Source organism: Ornithorhynchus anatinus, chromosome X1, assembly GCF_004115215.2.
Source record: "Ornithorhynchus anatinus isolate Pmale09 chromosome X1, mOrnAna1.pri.v4, whole genome shotgun sequence".
Lineage (NCBI taxonomy): Eukaryota > Metazoa > Chordata > Mammalia > Monotremata > Ornithorhynchidae > Ornithorhynchus > Ornithorhynchus anatinus.
In genome coordinates, this window is record NC_041749.1 from 19,552,523 (window position 1) to 19,577,010 (window position 24,488).

The 24,488-nt window shown below is 39.0% G+C and overlaps 1 protein-coding gene across 1 annotated transcript in view; it reads right to left on the bottom strand.

Annotated features, from left to right (window-relative positions):
• The window catches only part of RANBP17 (RAN binding protein 17), a 249,620-nt gene that overhangs the window by 17,729 nt on the left and 207,403 nt on the right, over window positions 1-24,488 (bottom strand). Inside the window, exons 23-25 of the mRNA XM_029050932.2 lie at window positions 18,896-19,110; window positions 16,822-16,960; window positions 9,892-10,058 (exon numbers count right to left, since the gene is read on the bottom strand). Coding sequence (XP_028906765.1) covers window positions 9,892-10,058; window positions 16,822-16,960; window positions 18,896-19,110 — 521 coding nt within the window. The remainder of the gene's footprint in view (window positions 1-9,891; window positions 10,059-16,821; window positions 16,961-18,895; window positions 19,111-24,488) is intronic.

Consider the following 24,488-nt stretch of genomic DNA (forward strand, 5'->3'; position numbering starts at 1 on the left):
TCCCCACTCCAGTCCATACTTTACTCTGCTGCCCAGATTATCTTTCTACAGAAACTCTCAGGGCATGTCACCGCCCCCCCCCCCCCCCCCCGTCTCCCCCTCCCTAAAAATCTCCAGTGGTTGCCTATCCAACTCCATTTCAAACAAAAATTCCTCACTATTGGCTTTTAAGCTCTCCATCACCTTACCTCCCTCTACCTCACCTTCCTTCTCTCTTTTTAAAACCCAGTCCGCACACTTCACTCCTCTGGTACTGACCTTCTCACTGTGCCTCCATCTCGCCTGTCTTGCCACCGACCACTGGTCTACGCCCTACCTCTACTCTGGAATGCCCTCCCTTCCTCAAATCTGCCGGACAATCACACTCCCCCCTTCAAAGTCCTGCTGAAGACACAACTCCTCCAAGAGGCCTTCCTAGATTAAGCTCCACTTTTCCTCATCTCCCACTCCCTTCTGCGTCATCCTGACTCACTCCCTTTCCTCTTCCCCCCCTCCCCACCCCAAAGCACCTAGGTATATTTGCAATTTTATTTATTTATTTTGATGCCTTTTTACTTGTATTGATGTCTGTCTCCCCCCGTCCCCCCCGCCACCCCCTCTCCAGGCCATGATCTCATTGTGGGCAGAGACTGTCTCTCTTTATTGCTGTAGTATATTTTCCCAAGTGCTTAGTACAGTGCTCTGCACACAGTAAGCGTTCAATAAATATGGTGGAATGAATGAATGATTAGAACTCAGGTTTTCTGAGTCCCAACCCTGGGCTCTTTCCACTAGACCATGCTGCTTCAAAAATTTTCTCCAGAATCTCTAGGCCTCCAGGAGAGAAGCCCACTGTAAACTGCCTCTTCTGCAAAAGAGGGAAATTCCCCTTCATCTTGGACGTGCTACTTTTTTTCTCTATCTGGGCTTCCACTAGGCCACGCAGGAGGACTGGGTGCTACTGTGCTCTCAGAGCTCTACCTTGCCTTACCTTCCTGAAACACACCTGACCATACATGTCCCAAAGTGGGTACGGAAAGGTGTGGGAAGAGCAGAAGGAACTATAGCTCCACATTCACTGGGGTGTATCCTTGACTTCTCTCCACTCACATGAACGGCTTTCTTTGGTGACAAACTGTGGGAACAGAACCCCAGTGGAAAGCTGGGAGATTCTCTCTTTTGTCTGAGAAGGGTGGTGTTAGACTCCAGGAGGGAAGGCTGAGGAGGGTCCTCTCCCTTCCCCCTGGGGAATACAAAGGAAAGAGTTGAGTCCAATGTATTCGATTTTTCTCTTTTGTTTTGATGCTTTACAATCTCTTGGCTAAAAAATGGTGGAGAGGACAACATTATTAAAAATGTTTTTCATGCTATTGGTGTCACAAACTTTACTTTGAGCAAACTTGCCTGGAAATCACATTTTCACTTTCTAACTACTAACACCTCTGTGTAAGCATAGAAAAATTAAACCTAATATATTTTTCTTTTGCAATTTATCCACCCCCTTTTGCTATTCTGGTAAAAAGGGGGTAGACTAAAGAAAATTCTTCGTAAAGAAATAGTTTCTACATTCACTAAGGAAAATGAATAGAAATCATAATGATCATTCTTTTCTTAACTGAGACACTGAAACCTTCTGAGAATACAAGGAAAAACCTCTGAAACCATTTTAGAATTCCGATTCACAACCTAAACTATGCCTGTCTTTAAAGGACAGAGCAAAGTGCAAAGTCATGTGACTTTCTCATTTAAAATCTTTCCCCGGAAACTATTGGCTTTTTTCAGCTCTTTAAAAAACATTATATCCCCTGTATACAATAAACATACAAATATGATTGTAAAATGACATCATTCTGTTTCCATTTAATTACCCTGAAATGCTTTCTATTTAATATTCATTACTCAAAAGCCAATTTAAAAGAGAAAGAGGAGATGCGACTTATTCAAAAAGATGTACTGTCATTCACTGCAATAGTTATCTAATATACAGAAGTTAATAAAGCAGATTAATCTACAAGTCCCTTTAAGCCATCACTGAGTTTTGAACAACTGCCTCTTTGACCTTTAACCTTCATGCTGTGCACCAGTAGCAGGTGCCAGCTGCACTAAAATTACGGCTGACGCATTTTAACGCTAAGTCTTTTCTTACTTTGCTTCTGACCAGCAGCTGACCCTGTAGGAGTGATTGTTTCATGTGCTGGCCTAAAGGCTACATAAACCAGTAACTGATAAACAAAAGCATACATACACCAGCTGCCTAGCCTAAGGGTACACATCCTACATTGACACCTCTAGTAGTTTCTCTAGCATCCCAAATTGCTCCTTTTTGTTTCCATACATGCATTTTGTACTTGCTCCTCGGAAGGGGAAAAAAAACCCAAAACTTCTTCCCCCTCTCAAACTCTACTTCTGTGAATTTTGTGTCAAGCCTTGCAGTTATGAAGATAATCCAAGCCTGATTTAGCAGCTTTAATAAGAGGATAAAATCCTATTATAATTAGATAATAAAATTTTATTATGTATTTTAATATTAAAAGTCTTAAAATCAAACTCTTCAAATCACACATGGGTACTGTACGAGAGTACTTAAATATCACACACCAGAAAAAGAGACCAGACTATGCTAGCAAAGCATATTGTTCCCCATTTTTCATATGTAGAAATGTAAACATGGAATTCCTGTGTGGTAGTGGCCAGATTTTTAGCACTGTTAATTCTGCATAGGGGAGAAAGAATCTCTTCATGTATAAAGCAAAGCTTGCCATTTCCAACATTAAGATGAGATGGTTTTGACAGTTATTTCTCTGATACAAATTACACAAGCACAAAAACAATCCCAGTAATGATTAAATGTAGTTATGTACATGGGAGAATACCAGTGCAAATGGTAACATATTTAAATGGTTTTCCTTCATTAAAAAAATTATATATGATATTAAACCATCAATCAATGCTGAAACACTGGAGCCTAAATGTATTGTCACTGGTTGAAATAAATGACTTTGAGACTGAATTTTGGCTCACTCAATATGGTGTCTTTTCTGTTGCTTAGCCACCCAAGTCTCTGCTGGCTTGGGCTACATCTGGTATATTTCCATCCCTTTCAATTAATAAGGCAAGTTATGATACTATTGGATCACATTTTTAAACTGGGTTTAGAGGTGGAAAACACATGTCCTAGTGAAAAATCTTCCTATCTTACGACATTCTGAACAATATTCAGATTACATTTCATTCTATTTATATATTTGGAATGACATTTCCCCAAAGAATTTTCAACAAGGTTCAAAGTGAATTATATTGCAATCCCATTGATTGGCTTATTATCTTAACTCCAACATTTGTTTTTGATGTGGCCATTCAAAATACAGATTTGGACATTTCTTCCCCCTTTTTTCATTTGTCAAAGTTAATACATAAAATACAGATTTTAGAATGTGCCATGCTCCTAAAAATCTCCTGGCAACTCTTTCTCAAACATATACTTCTTTTCTAGGAAATATTTGCTATAGTAATTAATAAAATCCTTTGAAATTTTCATGGATTTGTGAGATCAAATGAAATAAAATCCAAAAAAAGACAACACATTTCTAATTGTGGCTCTTCTGGTAACTTATACCACACAATTCAAGAGTGAATAAATAGACATTTTAATCACTCTCTGCACTTAAAACACTTCCACTATAATTAAAATGCTGTGAAAAATATTAAAAATAAGGGAAATGGCAATGATTTCTATTCCTTTCATTATAGAGATTAAGTATCTGTATATCAGTCCCTTGGCAAGTCAATACAAGATGAATACTTTAGTGAGGGTGGTAAGAGCTCGGTTTTTATCATTTCTCAATGATAAATATCAATTTTTAAAATTTTAAAGCTTCGGTGGATACAGACACTCAACTCTTTTGATCAGTCCTTTTCTAACATTCCCTGACTATGGGATTAGGCATCAGTAGTTTTTTATTTCTTCACAAATTTAACTATAGGATATTTTAGGATGCCAGGAATGGATTTCTTGATCGCTAAATGTGACAAATCAGTTATTTTAGAAAATTGCTCTAAATGACAAAAATATGTAGGATGAAATTACTGTGCTATAATTATAGGATGCATTTTATTACAATTAACTTTTCATCCTTAAAAACTGCATATCACCTGCACTTTATTATATGCCCAAAGACCTTATATTTCCATTATAAAATTACAAAGCTGATACACTCTAAAATTCATAAGTAAATACAGTGGTAACAAGAATGTTTTTGAGGTAGCCTGGCTTATAAAAGGATAATAATAATAATAGTATTTTTAAGCACTTACTGTGTGCCAACAACGGTAGAGTACTGGGGTAGAAAATTAGGTCAGACGCAGTCTCTTTTCCACACGGTGCTCAGTGTCTAAGTAGGAGGGAGAAGAGGGACTGAATCCCCATTTTATAGATGAGAAAACCAGGACCCATGGTCTAGTGGATAGAGTCTGGGCTTGGGAGTCAGAAGGACCTGGGTTCTAATCCCGGCTCTGCCATTCGTCTGCTGTGTCACTTCACTTCCCTGTGCCTCGGTTACTTCATCCGCAAAATGGGGATTAGGATTGTGAGCCCCATGTGGGACATGGACTGTGTTCAACTTGAATACCTTGTACCTACCCTAGCACTTAGAACAGTGCCTGCCACATAATAAGTGCTTAACAAATGCCATAAATAAAATAAATAATAATAATGATAAAGAAGTTAAGTGACTTGCCCCCAAACTACACAGCAGACAAGCTGTGAAGCTGCAATTAGAACCCAGATCCTCTGGCTCCCAAGCCCATTCTCTTTCCAGTAGGCCATGCTGTTTCTCAAGTGGAAGAGTGATCCGATCCCACATCATTACATAATTGACTCTAAGCTCATTGTAAGCAGGGAACATGTCTATCAACTCTGTTATACTGTACTCTCCCAAACACTTAGCACAGAATGCTGTACACAGTAAACACTCAATAAATATGACTGATTAATTGACTGTTAACAGTCATTAAAGGTGATTCAACTAGTGGAGAAAGGAGATTCTGGCTGAATGAGAACGCTTTCCTCCCAGTTCTCTGAAGTTCAAATTGCAGTACAGTCATCAAGGAGCCTACAGCCAAGCTCAAGAGGAGAAAACTAAGAGAGAACTAAGAGAAGCAGCAAATCTTCAGGACATCTTGACCCATATTGGGTGAGGCTTTTAAGACCTTTCATACCTCCTACCAAAAAAAAAGCCTATCCACATTTTTGGGCAATTAATAAATATTATAGTTAGAAGGCACCTCAGGTAAGGGCACTCCAGAATAATATTTTTAAACCCTGGGCAGCTACATTTTTAATAAGGGGAGCCAAGAGAGCCATCTTTACCCTCCTTTGGGCTCTACTTCCTATTGGGGTGGGACAGAGCCCAGTTCGGAGACTGGCAGGGTGTTGTATAGCAATTACCTCTTTTGGCCTAGTTACTTAAAAGTCAAGCAAACTACCTCAACACTACCTCAACAATTTCCAAGATAAATTTATACCTCTCTACCTTACTAACACAAGTTTGTTTTGAAGACGACTGAGGTGGTAATAGAACTTATTCAAAAAGCAATTTATTTGCTCATGAAATTTCTGAGCTATTTTCCACTTTAAGCTTTTGATGATTGATCGTCTCCAATCGGTTTTTGTCTCTGGTTGATGCCTCACCGAAGTCATAATCTGGTACATATGACATGAATCTTTTGCCATGAATTTGATAGTAATGTCGCAAATCAAGAGAAAGAACTAATGGGTTATAAAGGGAACAGTTTAATATTTATATCTCACTCTAAATGTCTTTATTAGCATTAGCTAAACTGGCTAATTATAAAAAAGGAGATGGAAACATGAACATATGTCATTTGTCTAAGTGTTTCCTAGCACAAATGTTCCACTTACAATCCACGGGCAAAAGTTGCAATATCAGTTAAAGACGCTGTTGCACTTTCTCCTACTTAGTAATATGGAATGGAATCTTAAATATGAAAGATGTATTGTGCAGTATGTCAAAATGTTGAGCAATATCACTTCAATCTAAACACAGAAATGAAAAAAGAGCAGCTGATTTCCCTTCTGCTGTAATTCACTTTGGGATGCATGTCATGAAAAGCACTATACAAAAGCAATTTTCATTGATTGACTGATTGAGGAAAAGGGTGAATGTTCTTTCAGTTTAAGTCCCTACTGAAGTATGATCCTTATAACTCCTGACAGCTTTTCACAATCTGTAGTTAAATGCCATCTTAAAAAAATAAACAGGAGAAAATTATAATTAGAACATATTTGGGTTGGTGTAGTTTTAGCTTGAGGTAAATGGATTAAAAGAAATGCAGTTTAAACAGAAAAGCTAGAAGTGGCATTGTTTAATACAGTTACTCTTAAGATTACTGTAGCTAAAGTACTATATTAAGTTAATTGCAAAATGTAATTAGAAATATGGACAATCAAGTACTATTCATTCTAAATGCTTATCTTTCTAGACCAATTCGATTTAACAGTGATTTGAGGAACCTTTAGCATAGTTGGATTTTATTTTTCAATCTTAGATATGGCAGTTAGTTGCATCTAAGAAATACACTAGCATTAAATAAGAATTACTCCTCAAATTTCCAATCTAGACAAATATTCCACTCTGAGACATAATCAAATGCACACCTATCCATGGATTAAAACACAAATACTCTTTTTAAGATTACTTGCTATTATATGCAGGATTAGACAAGAAATTTAAGATTACGACCATGGTGCCGCTCTGGGTTGGAGACTACTCGACAGCATAAGACAAGACAAGCTAGCACAAACAGTATTATATAGTCAGAAAATACATCTTTTGATTTTATGTTTATAAAGCATCCGAATCTAAACTATTTGCTAAACTATAGCTTTTTATAACTTTCATGTTAATTTCCAAAAAGAACCCCATAAAACCACTTGGGGAATTCTATTTCTTAAAAGCAATCTTAATGGCTAACTTTCATTCAATAGTATTTCACTCAATAGTATTTATTGAGCGCTTACTATGTGCAGAGCACTGTACTAAGCGCTTGGGATGAACAAGTCAGCAACAGATAGAGACAGTCCCTACCGTTTGATGGGCTTACAGTCTAATCGGGCTTATAGTAACTTGACATTCCAGACTGTGAAATTCCACAAGTTGACCCTAGTTTATTACTTTCAAAACAATATTTGGTGTATAATTCTCCCAAGGTGAAAAGTTGAGGGACACTTTTCATGTTTTCTGTGTTCATGTTAAAATGAATGCAAAGTGATTACAGAAGTATCCATGACAATTCATTCAGGCATTAGCAAACTTGGGGAAGAACTGTGCTCTCAATTTTTAGGGCAAATTTAAAGGTGTTTTTGTACAATTTTTCTTTGAGAACCAGTGACCTGGGAAAAATCCACACTAAAAATCATGAGAAAGAACTTGAAATTGAAAAAATGCACACAGCCACTCCTGGCTCCAAGAACAGCACAGTCTGGGGACAAGGGAGAACAGGCTTTTGTTCATTGGATAACCAATTCATACAGTCCCATGTAGGGATTTCAGGATCTTTTCTGTATCAACACACACAAATCCCCTCTACACTATGCAAATTGAGGGATATTTACTGCATATTGGAAGAGATGCCCTTACGCGTATAATTATCCTTTCAGAAAGATAAATTCAAGTCGAAAAAAAAAACAGTTCAAACTAGTAAATAATTGCAGTATCATTGCATCAGTTTAGTTTAAAGAGCTGACAAAACCTCTCTAAACTCAAAGCACAATTAGTCATTAGGGTCTAGTTTTTCAGCACTGTTAAGCAATTTGTAACCCATTCCTTTTAATAGGGTTAGGCATTACTTAACAGACACAGATGTCTTGAAAACTGAAACCTCTAGTTATGAAGCAGCAACCTTGTTCATTACCTTCCATGATAGTCAAATCATCTATAAAACCAGTGTTTAATGGGCAACCGATGAATAATCAATGGCTCACTTTTCATCTGAGTGTGAAAATGAGAATAATCTAATACAGTGTCCCTCTGGTAAGATGCAAGGCCTTGGGTTCCGCTTCTATTCAGGGCTGATTTATAACCCAATGGAAACCTGATGTAAACATATGATCAATGAGTCCCATCACTGCTGATAATAACCCCCAACCGGCCCACTCCCTTGTCTCAGAACCCATCCCTTTAGGCTATTAGCTCCGTCCAGCTAATCCTTTCCACTACCCCTGCCTGCTGCTTTTACCTTGGCCATTCGTTCAGTCGGGCAGACTCAGAAGTAATTTTATACGCAGCAGAGAGCGGGTGGAATTGATTTTTCACTCAGCACTCAGTTCCCATCTGAATAATTATCAATTTTACTGCCTCATAAAGGGAAGAGTCAAAATTTCAAATCAATTCAAAAGAGCTTCTGAGATGACAGAAACTGTGCATGAGAATAAAGGTCAAAGTTGTCAGTGACCTCGGGAGATGATGTCAGATATTACTATGCTGAACAGTTGACATCAGAGGCACTCAATATGATATAACCAGTGCTAATGCAAATCATATTTATGCTGACTGCTAGAGACCGGTCATTAATATTTAAAATTGTATCTTAAAGCCTACATTCAAAATAAATAGAATGCATTCCAATGATAATGATGCTAATAAAGATATATCCCTTATTAGTTTTAAGCTATAAATTAGAGGATTACCAAGCATTATGAACACACAAAAATTACTTAAACCATCAAATGCACAGCCATTTCTGATAAAAGCTCACTATCTTGACATACATCACCAAGCTCGCACAATCCAAGTAAATTCTTAACTTACAGTCAGCCTACCCTGATTTTTTGTGAAATATTTTTCCACTTTAAACTTTTCCAGATTATGTAGTGAAAAAATTGGATTATGGCAATAAGTTGCTTTCTGAGAATGTTCACTGTAAAAACAGGATACCCTATGTCACATAAAATATTGGTATGACTGAATGGGAAATATTTGGTTAATGTTCTATTTTTTCCAGAAAATAATTGAAATTTTGAAGTGATAGTAAAATACCAACTACAAATCAAATTCATGTTACTATTTCCAGTTTGGCAGGAAAAAAGAAAGAAAAAGAAAAGTCATCATGTTTCATTTCTCTTTTAATGCTAAACATGAAGAAATCTGATATAATACTTAATTGCTCTTCTTTGGGAACATCACTACCTGTTGACTCCTTTCACAGCCAATCATTACTTAGCATATTTTGGCATAATATTTTCATTTGTAAATCATTGCACATTACTGGGATAAAAAACAACGAACAAAATGTCAGAGTAAAAATTTTTCTGGCAAAATTTCCTTAATTTGTAAATATCTTGGAAAACTACCCTATATTATGGATTGATGATCAAAACAGCATAATATCATCAAGCTGTTTGAAATATTTATATTATATGCATTCATTTTTCTATATATTTATTATGGAACTGTATACAGTGATCATATGAATTAATTTATGCATCATACTGAGAAATGAAAAATTATTGTTTCCTCACAAATCAAACTGAATAACCTTAAAAGTATCAAAAAACATGAACAGCCAATAAAATGGGGAACTGAGACATAATTGAAAAATAGGGTACCATTTAAAAACTGGAGGGAATAAGCAATCCCCAAATCACAATATTCACTAAGAAAGATATCTAGGTTTGATCCCTACTTCTGATATGCCCTCAAGAGAGCTCCGGGGAGAATGCTTTTGGTGGGTAATTGCTCTGAGATTCCTAAAGGTGCACTACTTCAGGAGGGTAACATACTTCTTACCTTAAAGGCCCCTTTTCATGAGATAAACTTTCTAAGAAATAGACTAGAAAAAAAATAGTGCCCAAATGATTCTGCCACAGAAGAAAGTTGAGAAATACCAGATTACCTGCTGCAATATATCTGGATTCTGTTGCATGAAGTGTAGCAATCTCTGACCGTCCTGTGAAACTTCTCTACATCTTAGAGATTTCTTGCCTTCTTTTGCTATATGCTTGAAGAGGTAGGTAACAATATAATCTAAACTTGTACAACAGCTGGAGGAGACAATTGTATCTAGGTGAATAAAAAAACATGAATATTTTTTGTTTTATTGCTATGTCTGCACACCTGTGAAAATGATCAAATCAGAGAGCCAAAAGAAGTTTGAGTTTTAAGTTTTAGATTTCAGGGAAGTTGGACTCATTACATTTTTGTGTTAAATATTAAAAATATGTATTTGAATATTTATACTTGATTAACATGACTTTAATTTGAGACTTTCTTGAAAGAGGAAAACAATGTTTTATCTGGATCAGGAAGTTTTCATTCTAAGTCAAAATGGTACTTCCAAAGTGGAAAAGCACAGAATCTTATGGTTGATGCTGAAAATGGGATGTTCTTTCAAATGGAGCAAAACTAGAACATTCCAGGAAGATGAGAATCATTCATTGGACTCGAGATGAGTGCTAATGGGTGATGGTGGCATGTAAAGAAATTGATGGGAATGTAACAGGGCAAAGGTCCAATCATGTTTTCCTCGTTCATCATGACTGACAGATCACAGGAAGTTTTACATTAAAATCAAATTTAGCTTCTGCCATTAATGAAACTTATTTTGGATCTGACTAGAAGAGGTCTGGAAAATAGTAACTCCAACCGATTCCACACATTAACCAATGCTACTCCCAAATCTGTATTATAATAATAGGTCCTAACCATGAAGTCCACAGGTTCTGCGACAATCCTGACCTTTCACAATCCCCATTTGTACAGAGGAAACTGAGGCAAAAAAGGTTACGGGTTTTCTGTGGTGGTACGAAACCACATCCTGGCAGGAGAAGGCCAGGATGCAATCGCTTACTCATATACCAAGCCATGTGGCCTATTGGAAAGCTCTACTGACCTGGGAGTCAGAGGATCTGTTTTCTAATCCTGGCTCTGTCGCTTGCTGTGTGACCTTGGGCAGTCACTTGACTTCTCTGTGCCTCAATTACCTTATCTGTAAAATGAGGACTAAATCCCTGTTTTCTCTCCCTTTAGACCGTGAGCACCATGTGGAATAAGGATCGTATCTGACCTAACTGTTTCTACCCCAGTGCTAAGTGTAGTGTTTGGCACTTAGTAAACATTTAATGAACATTATTATTATTATTATTGTTACTACTATGATTATTTTTCTATTATTATTCTGCTTTCTCTTTAGGCATCACAATTCTGGCCTTCTGTCCTAATCTCTGATACACACTGGTTTGACACCAACTGGTATCAATCCCACTCAACCAACTCTAATCTTTGTATTCCGGGCAGCCCAGAATGCAATCTACACCTTTTCCCCCCGCCCACCCAACCACTGGAGTCTTTGGTGTAGTGTTTCCTTAATTTGTACTCAAGTTGCCCATTCCAACTTCTTCTTCTAACTCATATATACTTTTCTGATGGTGCCCACTCTTCAGCTGAGGAATTTCAGTTCTAAGATTGAAGCTGTCTAACTCCATTAATGCAATTGATTCTTCTCTTCTTAGTCAGCACAATGAGGAGTCTTGGGTATTCAATGCAGTTTAATTTCAAATACATCTTCCTTTTTAGTTAATGCAGTAGCTGCTTTGAGATATAAATCTGTGAATTGACTACGGTTTGCATTCTTTACAAATCCCCACATTGCATCCATGCCAATTTGCAAGCAGTTACAATTTACTGCATTTGTTTGAAGAAACCGGACTGTCAGAACTCTAATGGCCACCCATCAAAACCAGCAGTATGGATATTCTGATGGAAAGAGGCTTTGATCTTTAACAGTGCCATTTTCTGAATGATTCCAATAGAAAGAAGCAGATTTACTTTTATGTCTTCAACAATGCTATGGAGCGCATCCCAACTTCTATCTTGAGAACATAAACTTAAAGAGATAGACTTGTTGAGCCAAGTGGCTTTTCTCTGTTCCATCAATTTCCAGTGTCACGAAACAACATTATCTACCTTTGAGGTTCGACTTGGAAAGTAAACAGATTAACATCTTAACATCTACAAAAGGCAGCAAAAAATTGAAGTGGCTCTGTTTTTCCTTCTCCGTTGAACAGCAATATGCTATCAATCATATAAGAATTATAAAGACTTCACATAGAGTTTAGTGATCACATGCCATGCAGGTTGCATTAAAAGGTTACAATCCACTGAGTCAGCTGTGAAAAAGCCAGGTAAACACTTTAGACAAGAAGGTTGGAGTGAATATATCCTTGCAATAAAAGCAGAGATGAGAGCTTCCATTATAGCTGATTTACAGTTGGGGGCTTCAGAAAGAATAAATATTATTTCACGGTGTATTATAAAGTGTGGAATCACAGGGAATACAGGGCATTTGGTCAAAAACGGAATGAATAGTGCTGAGAAATGAGTATTTTTGGCCTTTTTCATCTATATCTCAAGCTGAAGTATTTGTTTCAAATGCTAAAGCTCCCCATGCAGTAAAAGGAGTAACAAAAAGCAATGGATTTTTGTGCTTCTTCCAAGAAGTAAGTTAGCTCTTGGGGCTTAATTTTGAAAATAAAGTATTAGGCCTATTATTTTTATAATTTTGGAAATGATTTATATGTTCTAATAGACACCCTGGCTTCTCCAACTGCTTGCAGCTTTGTACTTAGCAGGGAAATGCTCCATTATTGCTTTTTGATGCTACAGAAATCACATTAATATCATTTCTGTCCATTTACTGCAATCAAAAGTGGTCTTTGAAGAGTTTAAAATGTTACTGCTTACAAGACAGTTGCTTAATTGGTAGTAAGGAAGAATGGCATCTGGCTTTTGAAACAAAATATTTGGTTTTAGCCCCAATTTTTACTCTAGCTGATGGGGAGGGGCCAACATCCTTGAAGAGGGAGATCTGTTGGGATCTGGAACAAAGCTGAAGGTCTGGAACAAAGAGTCACATGGGATTTCACATGTGCATGGGTATAATCTGAGCCAGATAACATTTTTGGACAGTTGAAGCCTCCACAACAAACAGAAACATCTTACTATTGGTTTTAAAGCACTCAATCAGCTATCCCCACTCCTATCAGCTATCCCCATTCCTACCTCACCTTGTTGATTTCCTACTATAACCTAGCCCACATATTTCTCTCATTTAGTATCTACCTACTCACTGTGCCTCGATCTCATCTACCTCTCCACAATGCTTTGCCCATTATCTTCCCTCTGGCTTCTGACCACCACTTTCCCATCTTCAGAGCCCTATTAAAGTCATAGCTCCTCCAAGAGGCCTTCTGTCATTAAATCTTCACTTTCCCTATTCACTCTCCCCTTCTTGTCATCTAAGCACCCTTTAATCACTTTGATAATCACCCCACTTTCAGACCCACAGGACTTATGTAGATATCCTTATACTCTACCTATTCACCATCTGTAATTTATTTCAATATCTGCTTCCTTTTCTAGTCTGTAAGCTCCTTATAGGCAGAGAACGACTCTGTTGTATTATACTTTCCCAGTACTTAGTACAGTGATCTGCACAAAATAAGTGCTCAGTAAATGTCATTTATTGACTGACCCAATCCCATTTGGAAGTCCACCATGGGAATACAAAATAGCAGGAAGAGAAGGATGGTATTCAGCAGTCGATATTTCCTGACTCCCCCTTCAGGATCTGGCATTATGATGGGCTTTGAAACTCTCAATTTGGAGAAACTCGAAAAAAAAAAGACCAATGAGGATGCTGGGGGCATGGAAGGGGAAGAAGAAGGAACCTCAATGAGCCTTGAAAAGCTTATGGTCATTGGTTCTTCATATGAGAAGTATATTATAGGGTCACTGAAGAAATTCTCACTCTATAGGCATCCCCTCTAGCTCAAATAAGGGTTATCTCTGCATTCACCCCACCATAGTCAAGTTATCGTATAAATAATTTGTATTCAAGAGAAGCAGTTGTGGCTATTGGGAAGGGCATTGGTTTGGGAAATCTGGAGATCAGTTTTATGCCTACTATTGTATTGAAATGGTGAAATTTACCATTTGATGGTAACTGTGGAAGCAGTGTGGCTTAGTGGAAAGAGCCTGGGCTTGGGAGTCAGAGGTTGTGGGTTCTAACCTTGTATCTACCCCAGTGCTTAGCACATTGCTTTGCACATAGTAAGTGCTTAACAATTGTCATTAATATTATTATTTATGAGGGCCTTTCGAGGGCAACACACCCAATTAATAGTTAATTCTTTGACGGGGTACTCATTGGTAAGTGCCTGTTCCTGACTAAGACTTAGTGGTTCAATGGTCAAGGTAATGCAAACACACAATCCAGCAGAACTATGGCAAAGTACAGGCTATTGAGATTTCCTGGAACTTCTTCGTTAATATATCAGTCCTTTTAAATGTGGGGTTAATTAAAGGCTTAGGAAAGGTTTTACATGCCAGTCTTCCAGTCTCCATGAAGCTCTTTATTTTTTTAAAGAAAGAAAACTACAGGATATGCTTTAGGAGGGAGAGTCAGTGGAGCCAGGCAGGGGATCACTTGGACATGGGAGCTGGAAGAGACCAGCTAATCTGGGCTTCCCATAGCCAGATCACTCATTGTCTCCTTCCTCCTTCTCTCTTTCTATGCCCCCTTACCACCTCCCTCACCCCCCACCCCACAATCCCTGAAGATTCTCTAAGCTATCAATTTCTGTCTCCCTTTCCTCTACTTTCTCACAGCTCCTCCTATTGCTGCAGTTCTTCTTTTGCCTTTAACTGCCTGCTCTGGGCATCATCTACTGTGGGCAGTAGCACTGCCATCACAGCTCCAGCACCCCACTGTTCTTGCCAGATTCCTCTCCTGTTGCACTGCACATCTTCCTTGGTCTTTAGCCCTTCCCATTTGACACGGTCATTCACTAGTTCAATGAAATGGCACATTACAAGGGATTTGATCTAATAATAAATAATAATATGATACTTGTTAAGCATTTACCACACGGTAAGCACTGTTCTAAGTGCTGCGGTAGGTACAAGTTAGGTTGGACACAGTCCCTATCTCACTGGTGCTCACACTCTTAATCCCCATTTTACAGCTGAGGTAACTGAGGCCCAGAGAAGTTCAGTGACTTGCCCAAAGTCACACAACAGGCATGTGGCAGAGCCAGTATATTAGAACTTAGGTCCTTCTGACTCCCAGGCCTGAGCCCTATCCATTAAAGCTTCGCTGCTTCCCTAGATGAATGGTCTCATTTTCCACGTGGACTGACAAATGACTCATTTCTCTTGTCTTTCTTCTTCCTCCTCTCTCCATGCTGCAATTTGGCTTTCAGTTAATAAAATCCAATTTCATCTTTAATTGAATATTTATTAACACAGTAAGGATGTTGATTTATTAGACACTCAGGTGCATATATCAGAAGTTTAGGACTAATCAAAACCCATCTTGCCACTCCTTTTTGAAGAGATATGGAAAAGCTAGGGAGAAAGCTGGTCAACGGGAGCTTTGGGAAGGAGAGGCAATGCATTGGGAAATGGTTGAAGTGGTTCTTGCTTCACTCGGGCTTGGCAGATAAGGGAGGAAGCAGCAGGCAGAGCTGGGTCCCTGCAACAAGATCTTTCACCAGGGCTTTCCCAGGGCAAAGTTTCCTGGGATGGCTCTCCTCTACTACTGTCATGGCTGCTACTGCCTCCATCATGGTTTCCATGAATCCTTTAGTTCCCCCACTCATGTTCCTGCCATTCCTACTGCTTCCTCTCATTTGATGGGACATGTTGTGTAGCTGAACAGTAATTTGCTAAACACTAATACATGATGATTAACGACAATTCGGGCTGTTCACTTTTCATACTATGGAGAACGTATGTTCCTAGTTACTTTATCATGACTGATCAAATATATCTTTTTATCCTTTCTGCTGATACATACTGTTGATGAAGTTAAAATTGAACCCTGTTTGATGACATGAACGGTACCTAAAATGTTTCTGAAGTTAATCATTGATGAAAAAAGGATTGGTGGTGACCTGCTTAATTTGTGTTAAAAGAAAATCAGGTATCCATTCTAATAAACGAACCAGTTCCCAAAGTCTACAAAACACCAAGATATCAAAATGGCACTGGAAACAGAGTTGGGAATAAGGATGAGGGTTGACTCCAACTAAATCTCTTTGATGAAAGGAGCTTTAAGACAGCCAAAACGGGACACAAGCCTAACCCTAATTCTGAAAAGCAGCATGGCCCAGTGAAAAGAGCTCAGGTCTGGGAATCAGAGGACCTGGGTTCTGATATTGGCTCTGCCACTTGTCAGCTGTGTCACCTTGGGTAAGTCACTAATAGCTCTGTGACTGAGTTTCCTCATCTGTAAAATGAGGATTAAGTAACTGTTCTACATACCTGTTGTACTTCCTCCTTAGACTGGGAGCCCTAGGTAGACCAGTGACTGTATCTGATGTGATTATTTTGTGTCTATCTCAGCACTTAGTACAGTGCTTGACACATAATAATAATTATTACAATTATTATTATTATGAACTTATCACATGTAATGAAACTGAAAAGTGTGGAGATCCTTTCATTCCTTCATTCATTCAATCATATTTACTGATCGCTTACTGTGTGCAGAGCACTGCAGTAAGTGCTTGGAAAGTACAATTCAGCAATAAAGAGAGACAATCCCTGCCCACACCCTTTCCCACCCTTCACCAGCCCAACATGGAATTAAAACCATCTTTCACTTAGGATAAAATCTGTAATTATATTTTTTCTATAGTTTGTAAGAAGACCATTCAAGAATGGATTCATGCAAAGTCATGTAAAACAGAGTAATTACTCTATTTTTTTCTATCCTACCAAAAAAAATCACTGCATCAGTGTTGAGGTCAGAAATAATCCTTACCCAGGGCAGTAAGTCCTTCAGAAATTGAAGTAAGAATATACATTAGCACATGAGCTTCTAAACTGGTAATGAAACCCATATGGTCCTGGGTGAGACATTCCAAGAGAGGGTAATAAGACTGGCTCAGTTTTCGATATTGCTGAAAAAGATCAACAACAACAACAGGTTATATGTAGGAGAGATTAGGAATGCTCCATTGCAAGTGAAATTACAAAACTGCTTAAATGTTAACGGGGCAATAAATATACAAAACAATGCCCTAATAAGTTCCAATTCTACATTTAAAAGATTGTTAGTAGAAACCTCAGGATCTTTGGAAAAACCTAGGAATCTCGTAGGGAGATCTTCTAAACTGCAAGCTTGCTGTGGGCACGGAACGAGACTACCAAATCTGTTGTACTGTAGTCTCCCAAATGCTTAGTACAGTGCTCTGCCTACAGAAGACAGCAGGAGGTAAGTGATTGTCACCTCATCTGACTTACTGAAGCTTGAGCTTTTACAGATTCAGGTTAGTTAAATCAGTGATGAGAGGAATGAGGCACCAAAACTGTACCACTGGTAACAGTTACAATCACCTGAGAGATTGTTAGACAGTTTGGTGAGATTAAGTAATGAATCGAAGAAAAATTGGAAAAATGATAGGTCAGCTCCAAATTTTTGCATCATACAAATTTTTTTTTCTGTAGACCGGAGAAACAACAATCAAGAAAACATCAGAACTCTCATTGAAAAACTCAAAATTGTAATTACTATGTCCTGGTTAGTACTCTTAACTAATTCCCCCAAAGAGAGGATTAAGTGAAAGAATGCTAAATGAAGGAGAGGCTTCCATAAGATCTAATAATAATAATGTGGGTATTTGTTAAGCGCTTACTATGTGCAGAGCACTGTTCTAAGCGCTGGGGTAGACACAGGGGAATCAGGTTGTCCCACGTGGGGCTTACAATCTTCATCCCCATTTTACAGATGAGGTCACTGAGGCACAGAGAAGTTCAGTGACTTGCCCACAGTCACACAGCTGACAAGTGGCAGAGCCGGGATTCGAACCCATGACCTCTGGCTCCAAAGCCCATGCTCTTTCCACTGAGCCACGCTGCTTCTCCACATGACTACGTTTCTAAGATACAAAAAAACAATCAAAACAATATACAATACAGAGAAGCAGCGTGGCTCAGTGGAAAGAGCACGGGCTGGGGACTCAGAGGTCATGGGTTCAAATCCCAGCTCTGCCGCTTGTCAGCTGTGTGACTTTGGGCAAATCACTTAACTTCTCTGTGCCTAAATTCCCTCAACTGTAAAATGGGGATTAAGACTGTGAGCCCCAGGTGGGACAACCTGATGACCTTGTATCCTCCCCAGCTCTTAGAACAGTGCTTTACACATAGTAAGCGCTTAACAAATGCCATCAATATAGTTAAGTGATCAAATATGACTGTTAATGGGCAGCAATAATTAAATATTCTGAATTAGGCTTTTTGTGTACATAAATATGAGTGGCATTTTCCAACCATTATCTTTCACACCCCATTCAGCAGGAAGGCACCTTGTGCTAAAAGTTCTGCCATTTTCTATTCTAAATGAACCGGATACCATTATCTGGTACTAAATTGACATAGGCTTTCACTGTTTCATCAAGTCCATCAAAGTAGTTTACAGGGAAGGAAAATGCTAAGCCAAGGTAAACTTTCCCGCACAAACTTGAAGTGACAAAGCACCGTAATACTGGCCTTAAAATTAATTAAAAATAAAAGAGCATTACAAAGGGGGATGGCTGTAAAATGCTATGCAAATAATCTGAATTACTAACATGTCTTCTCTATTTACTAAATTATGAATGTTTCAGGTAAGTTTTCTTCTGATAAGGTAGCACTTCAATCCTTCTGAAATACTATATTTAATATGCAGCACCACAACCAATATTCTAAATTGTGTAAGATAACCAAATAACTCAACTGATGCTATAAAATATTCTTGAACTGTTCTAGCCCCCCTGGCCTTGTCATAACAATTCTAGGTCTGTGGTAGTGTTATTTCATATTTCACACAAAGACACCCATGATGAATGATTGCTTACTAGTAAGTCACTGTGGGATACTGAAAGTAGCATTTTGACAAAGGCCTGGAGTACGTTGTCAAAGTGGCTGTCCCCATACAACTTGAAGACGCCAAAGCTGACATAATTTCCACATAAAGCAGATTTGAGAGCAGAATAGCAGATGGAAATGCCCTTGAGTTTCAGGGGATAAACCTGATCTTTTGAGAGGGTCCCCAGGGACAGGATCTGATTACCTGTTTTGGGGTGAAAAAAGAGAGATAAATTGACATAAGCAGATGCAAATCAAGGCAGTTATAGGGATGTCATCTAACATTTTCATTTCACTACTAATTTTCAATTTTCATCCTTATTATTTGAGGTCCTGACCACTTAAATGCAATAAAAAAATAAAATCAAATGACTTGAAAATGAGGAGGGACAAGAAAGTCTGGTACCTAAATCATCATAAATTATTCTGAAGCCATGGGCAAATCTCTTCTATTACACCGTTAACTTGTTCTTGATCTTGATCCTGAAGCCCTCCAAAGATGAATGTTTATTATCACTCTAGTTAGGTGCTCTACAGAAATAAAAAGATCTGCCTATACTTACTTTGTCTCTGTGGAGCAAATGTTTATAAACATTTTAGGTTTCTAGACTAAGATAAAGTATTAAGAAGTTTTTGCTCAGTGGTTGTCTTTCTGCCAATTCAGAAATGATTCTAACACATTTTCCCAAGTAAATTTCCACAGTCTTGAAAAGCATTCTAAGATACAAAAAAGCCTAAAACACTTATCAAAGGACATGTGTAAATTATATATCTCTCAGTATGAAAAGGAATGCACTGATGTGATTTTTTCTGTATTTAGTTTCAATGTATTGCACCCTTGCTCACCAACTTGCTTGCTGCATTCAGTGACCTAGCTGGAACATGACTAGCCAAAAAAAGAGAGTGGAAGAGGCGTAGTACAAAGCACTATCACCACAATCATCCATGGTTCCTGGTGGAAAACTCCATCATCACCATAAGGAATAATAATAATCACCACAAGAAATACGTATGTCTCTTTGTGAAAGTTCATGGGTTTGACCGTACTTATAAATTAAGCATATGTTTTGCAGATATGTGGAATTATATAGCTGACAGTAGCATCCCTTAGGAATAATACAGTCTTCCCCATATGTCTAGGCAGAACTTCCAGAACAGTATTTATTGAGTGCTTACTGTGCACAGAGCACTGTACTAAGCATTAGGAAGATTTTGAAAGATTGGTACACACTATTCCTGCCCTCAAGTGTACAATCTAGATATATTTTGTTCTTTAAGTTCTTAAATTAGATTTCACTAGTTCCCTTGGTTATCCAAAGTTTCAGTGCAGTCAAAAATCAAGGCTAATAAACTTGTAATGGAGCGAAGTAGGTGCCTGGTGGGGATTTTCAAAGCCAGGTCTATGATGGTCAGAAGTGACAGGAGCAGCAAGATGAGAATTTATACAATTCTTAAGTGGGGAGAGGTGGCTATTGAACAATAGGATATTAGCAGCAGAAATGACATTTCTGAAGTATTTAGAGTAGGTGAAATGCTGCACTAAGAGCTGGTAAGAAATGTAAGGACAGTGATTCAGACATGATCCTCAGCCCCTAGGGGGTTCTCAATCTACAAAAAGTAATAGCAGTTATTGAGTGCCTCCCGACTGCAATACACTATATGTACAAAGAGCTTGGGAAGTGCAGCTGAACACAAGATACATTCCCTGTCCACATGGAGCTTACACTCTAAAATATGCACTCTGGAGAAATTACAATAGGTAAATTCAGCAAGAACATCAGCAGCTCAAAAAATACAGTAGTTACTTCTCCCAGATTGTAGGGGTTGAAAAATTTTGCATTAAGGAGAAATCACATTATAATACACATTTTCATTGGCACGGTGTGAATGCACCCAGCCATTTCTCCCAACACTGCATTGGTGTTCTATGTTCCTGGATAGCTCGAGCAGTAAAGCATCAGATATTTAGTGTGAGGGGGCAGGGTTCATGCTTTTGTTTGGGTACACTCATTTTGAGAAGCTGCGTGGTCTAGTGGAAATTGGACAGGCGTGAGAGCTCACTGTGGTCAGGGATTGTCTTTCTTTATTGCTGTATTGTACTTTCCCAAGTGCTTAGTACAGTGCTCTGCACACAGTAAGCGCTCAGTAAATACGACTGAATGAGTAAATGAATGAGTCGGGAGACCTGGGTTCTAATCCTGGCTTTCCCACTTACCTGTTGTGTGCCCTTGGGTACTACTACTTAACTTTTTTAAAAAATGGTATTTGTTAAGGGCTTAGTATGTGCCAGGCACTGTACCAAATGCTGGGGCAAATACAACAAGCTAATCAGGTTGGACAAAGTCCATGTCCCACATGGTCTCACAGTATTAATCCCCATTTTATAAATGACATAGCTGAGGCACAGAGAAGTGAATTGATTTGCCCAAGGTGACACAGCAGACAAGTGGCAGAGCAGGGATTAGAAGCCAGGCCCTTCTGAATTCCAGGCCTGGGCTTTATACTCTAGGCTGTTCTCTGAGTCTTAATTTCATCTGTAAAATGGGGATTAAATATTTGTTCTCCCCTTTCCTTTAGACTGTGAGCCCCATGGAGGATAGGCACTGTGTTCAACCTGATTAACTTAGTGCTTAGTACATTACCTGGTACATACTAAGGGTCTTGACAAATACCACAGTTATTATTTTTATTATTTTCTAGATAGTATACTGTTCGCTATTATATATCTACTATACTCAATGCTGTCAGAGGAACACTACCCAATTATTAAAGATCATTCTCTCCAAATGCTTTAACAAAACAGATTTAACAGTCCTCACTGCTGCAGCCTGGCTGTACTTGGCCCAAACTATTACAAGTTTCCCAGAGTTCTTCTGCATCACCCTTGCATTTGTATCCTTAATTCACTTCACCGTCAGCCCTATGGCACTTATGAATATAGACATTAATATAAATAAATGAGGGATATCTCCCCCTGTATATTCTAAACCTGTTGTGGGCAGGGTATGTGTCTATCAATTCTCACCTAAGGACTTAGTACACTTCTCTGCATACACATAAGCACTCAATAAATACCACTGATGGATTGATTGATTGATGGGGAGCCTGCTCTATTCTCTTACCCACCCTCTGCTACTGCACGGGAGCCAGCATGGAGCTGCAGACACCAGCTAGGGCTATAGGTCCTCCAGGGGTACCCCAGGCCTGGTAGAAGGCTTAGGTTCATCACCCTCCTCATCCATCCTCTGACAAATGTGGTCCATCATACTGTACTCTGGGCCGGTGTTTAGGGTGATATGTATGGAAACATCAATAATGGTATTGTTTATTGTGTGCAGAACATTGTACTTCATGTGCATATCTTTACTTATTTATTCATATTAATGTCTGTCTCCTCCTCTAGACTGTAAGCTCATTTTGGGCAGGGAACGTTTCTGCTAATTCTGTGGTACTGTACTCTCCCAAGTGCTTAAAAAAGTGTTCTGCAGTCAGTCAGTCAATCATATTTATTGAGCGCTTACTGTTTGGAGAGCTCTGTACTAAGGGCTTGGGAGTACAATAATAGCAATATAACAGATGCATTCCCTGCCCATGAGCTTAATTTTACTCAATAAATACCACTGAATGACTGATTAGGTGCTTGGGCAAATATAACATAATAGAGTTGGTATTCATTCAATAGTATTTATTGAGCGTTTACTATGTGCAGAGCACTGTACTATGTGCTTGGAATGTACAAATCAGCAACAGATAGAGACAGTCCCCGCTCATTGACGGGGTTACAGTCTAATCGGGGGAGACAGACAAAAAACAATAGCAAAAAATAGAATCAAGGGGATGTACATCTCATTAAAACAATAGCAATAAATAGAATCAAGGGGCTGTACACACGGTCCCTTCTCAGAAGGAGCTTACAGTCTAAAGGAGGAGCTGACAGTTTAGCTCTAGCTAAGACTCATGACACAGAGCCTATATCCAACTTGCTAGAGAAACAGCGTGGCTCAGAGAAGCAGCATGGCTCTGTGGAAAGAGCATGGGCTTGGGAGTCAGAGGTCATGGGTTATAATAATAATAATAATAATAATGTTGGTATTTGTTAAGCTCTTACTATGTGCAGAACACTGTTCTAAGCGCTGGGGTAGATACAGGGTAATCAGGTTGTCTCTCGTGAACTCACAGTCTTAATCCCCATTTTACAGATGAGGTAACTGAGGCACAGAGAAGTTAAGTGACTTGCCCACAGTCACACAGCTGACAAGTGGTGGAGCCGGAATTTGAACCCATGACCTCTGACTCCCAAGCCCGGGCTCTTTCCACTGAGCCACGCTGCTTCTAATCCTGGCTCCGTCGCTTGTCAGCTGTTTGACTTTGGGCAAGTCACCTAACTTCTCTGTGTTTCAGTTACCTCATCTGTAAGATGGGGATTAAGACTGTGAGTCCCATGTGGGACAACCTGATCACCTTGTATTCCCCCCGCCCCAGTGCTTAGAACAGTCCTTTGCACATAGTAAACACTTTAAAAATACCATCATTATTATTATTACTTTATGTCAGTTCCGAGAGCTCAGTTTGCCCCTCAATTTCCACATCCGATAGCTGTTTACTTTTTAACTCTGGGTCTGTTTCCTTCAGACGGACAAAATCCTGGCCTTCTAGAGCTGTAGCCATATGGACCTTGAAGAAGAAATAGAGGTGAAGATCCACATATGGCTTCTGAGACTGGTCCGTAAACCTCAATGGGCTTTCTCTATTTTTGCAACCCGCAGGCTCTGCATGCAGGTCCCGAACAGAAGGGATCTTAAGAAATCCCCTGGTCTAGTCCTCTGCCTCCAGGCATTTTGAAAGTTTAAACCACCCAGGACAGATGGTTAATGCTCAAAAAAAGATCTCTGGGCTTCTCTAGCCTCTTCCAGTGTTACTCACCTAACAATTCAGAAGTTCTGTTTTATGTCTGACTTAATTTACTCTTGCAGCAACTTAAGCCCATTTATTTGGTGGAAATGTTGAAGAACTAGTCAGGCTGGGGAACCTTTTCAGGAAATAAAATTAGGGAAAGTATTGGAATGTGTGCAGGGACTTTGCAGGAAGATTGATGATCTTTTGGGAACCGTCATGGCGTAGTGGATAGGACATGGTCCTGGGAGTCAGAAGGTCATGAGTTCTAATCCTGACTCCACCATTCGACTGCTGCATGACCTTGGGCAACTCACTTCACTTAGCTGAGCCTCAGTTTCCTCATCTGTAAAATGGGGATTGAGACTGTGAGCCCCAAGAGGGACAGGGACTGTGTCCAACCTGATTTACTCGTACCCACCCCAGGGCTCAGTATAGTGCCTGGCACATAGTAAGTGTCTAATAAATACCATTACTATTATTATTATTTTGGAAGGAACATAATAATAATACTTGTGGTTTTTGTAAAGAGCTTCCTATGTGCCAAGCACTGTACTAAATACAAAGAAGATCATCCGGTCTCATTCGGGGCTCGCAGTCTAAGCAGGAAGGAGATCAGGTATTGAATCCCAGTTTTGCAGATGAGGGAACTGAGGCTCAGAGAAGTGATGTGACCTGCCCAAGGTCACA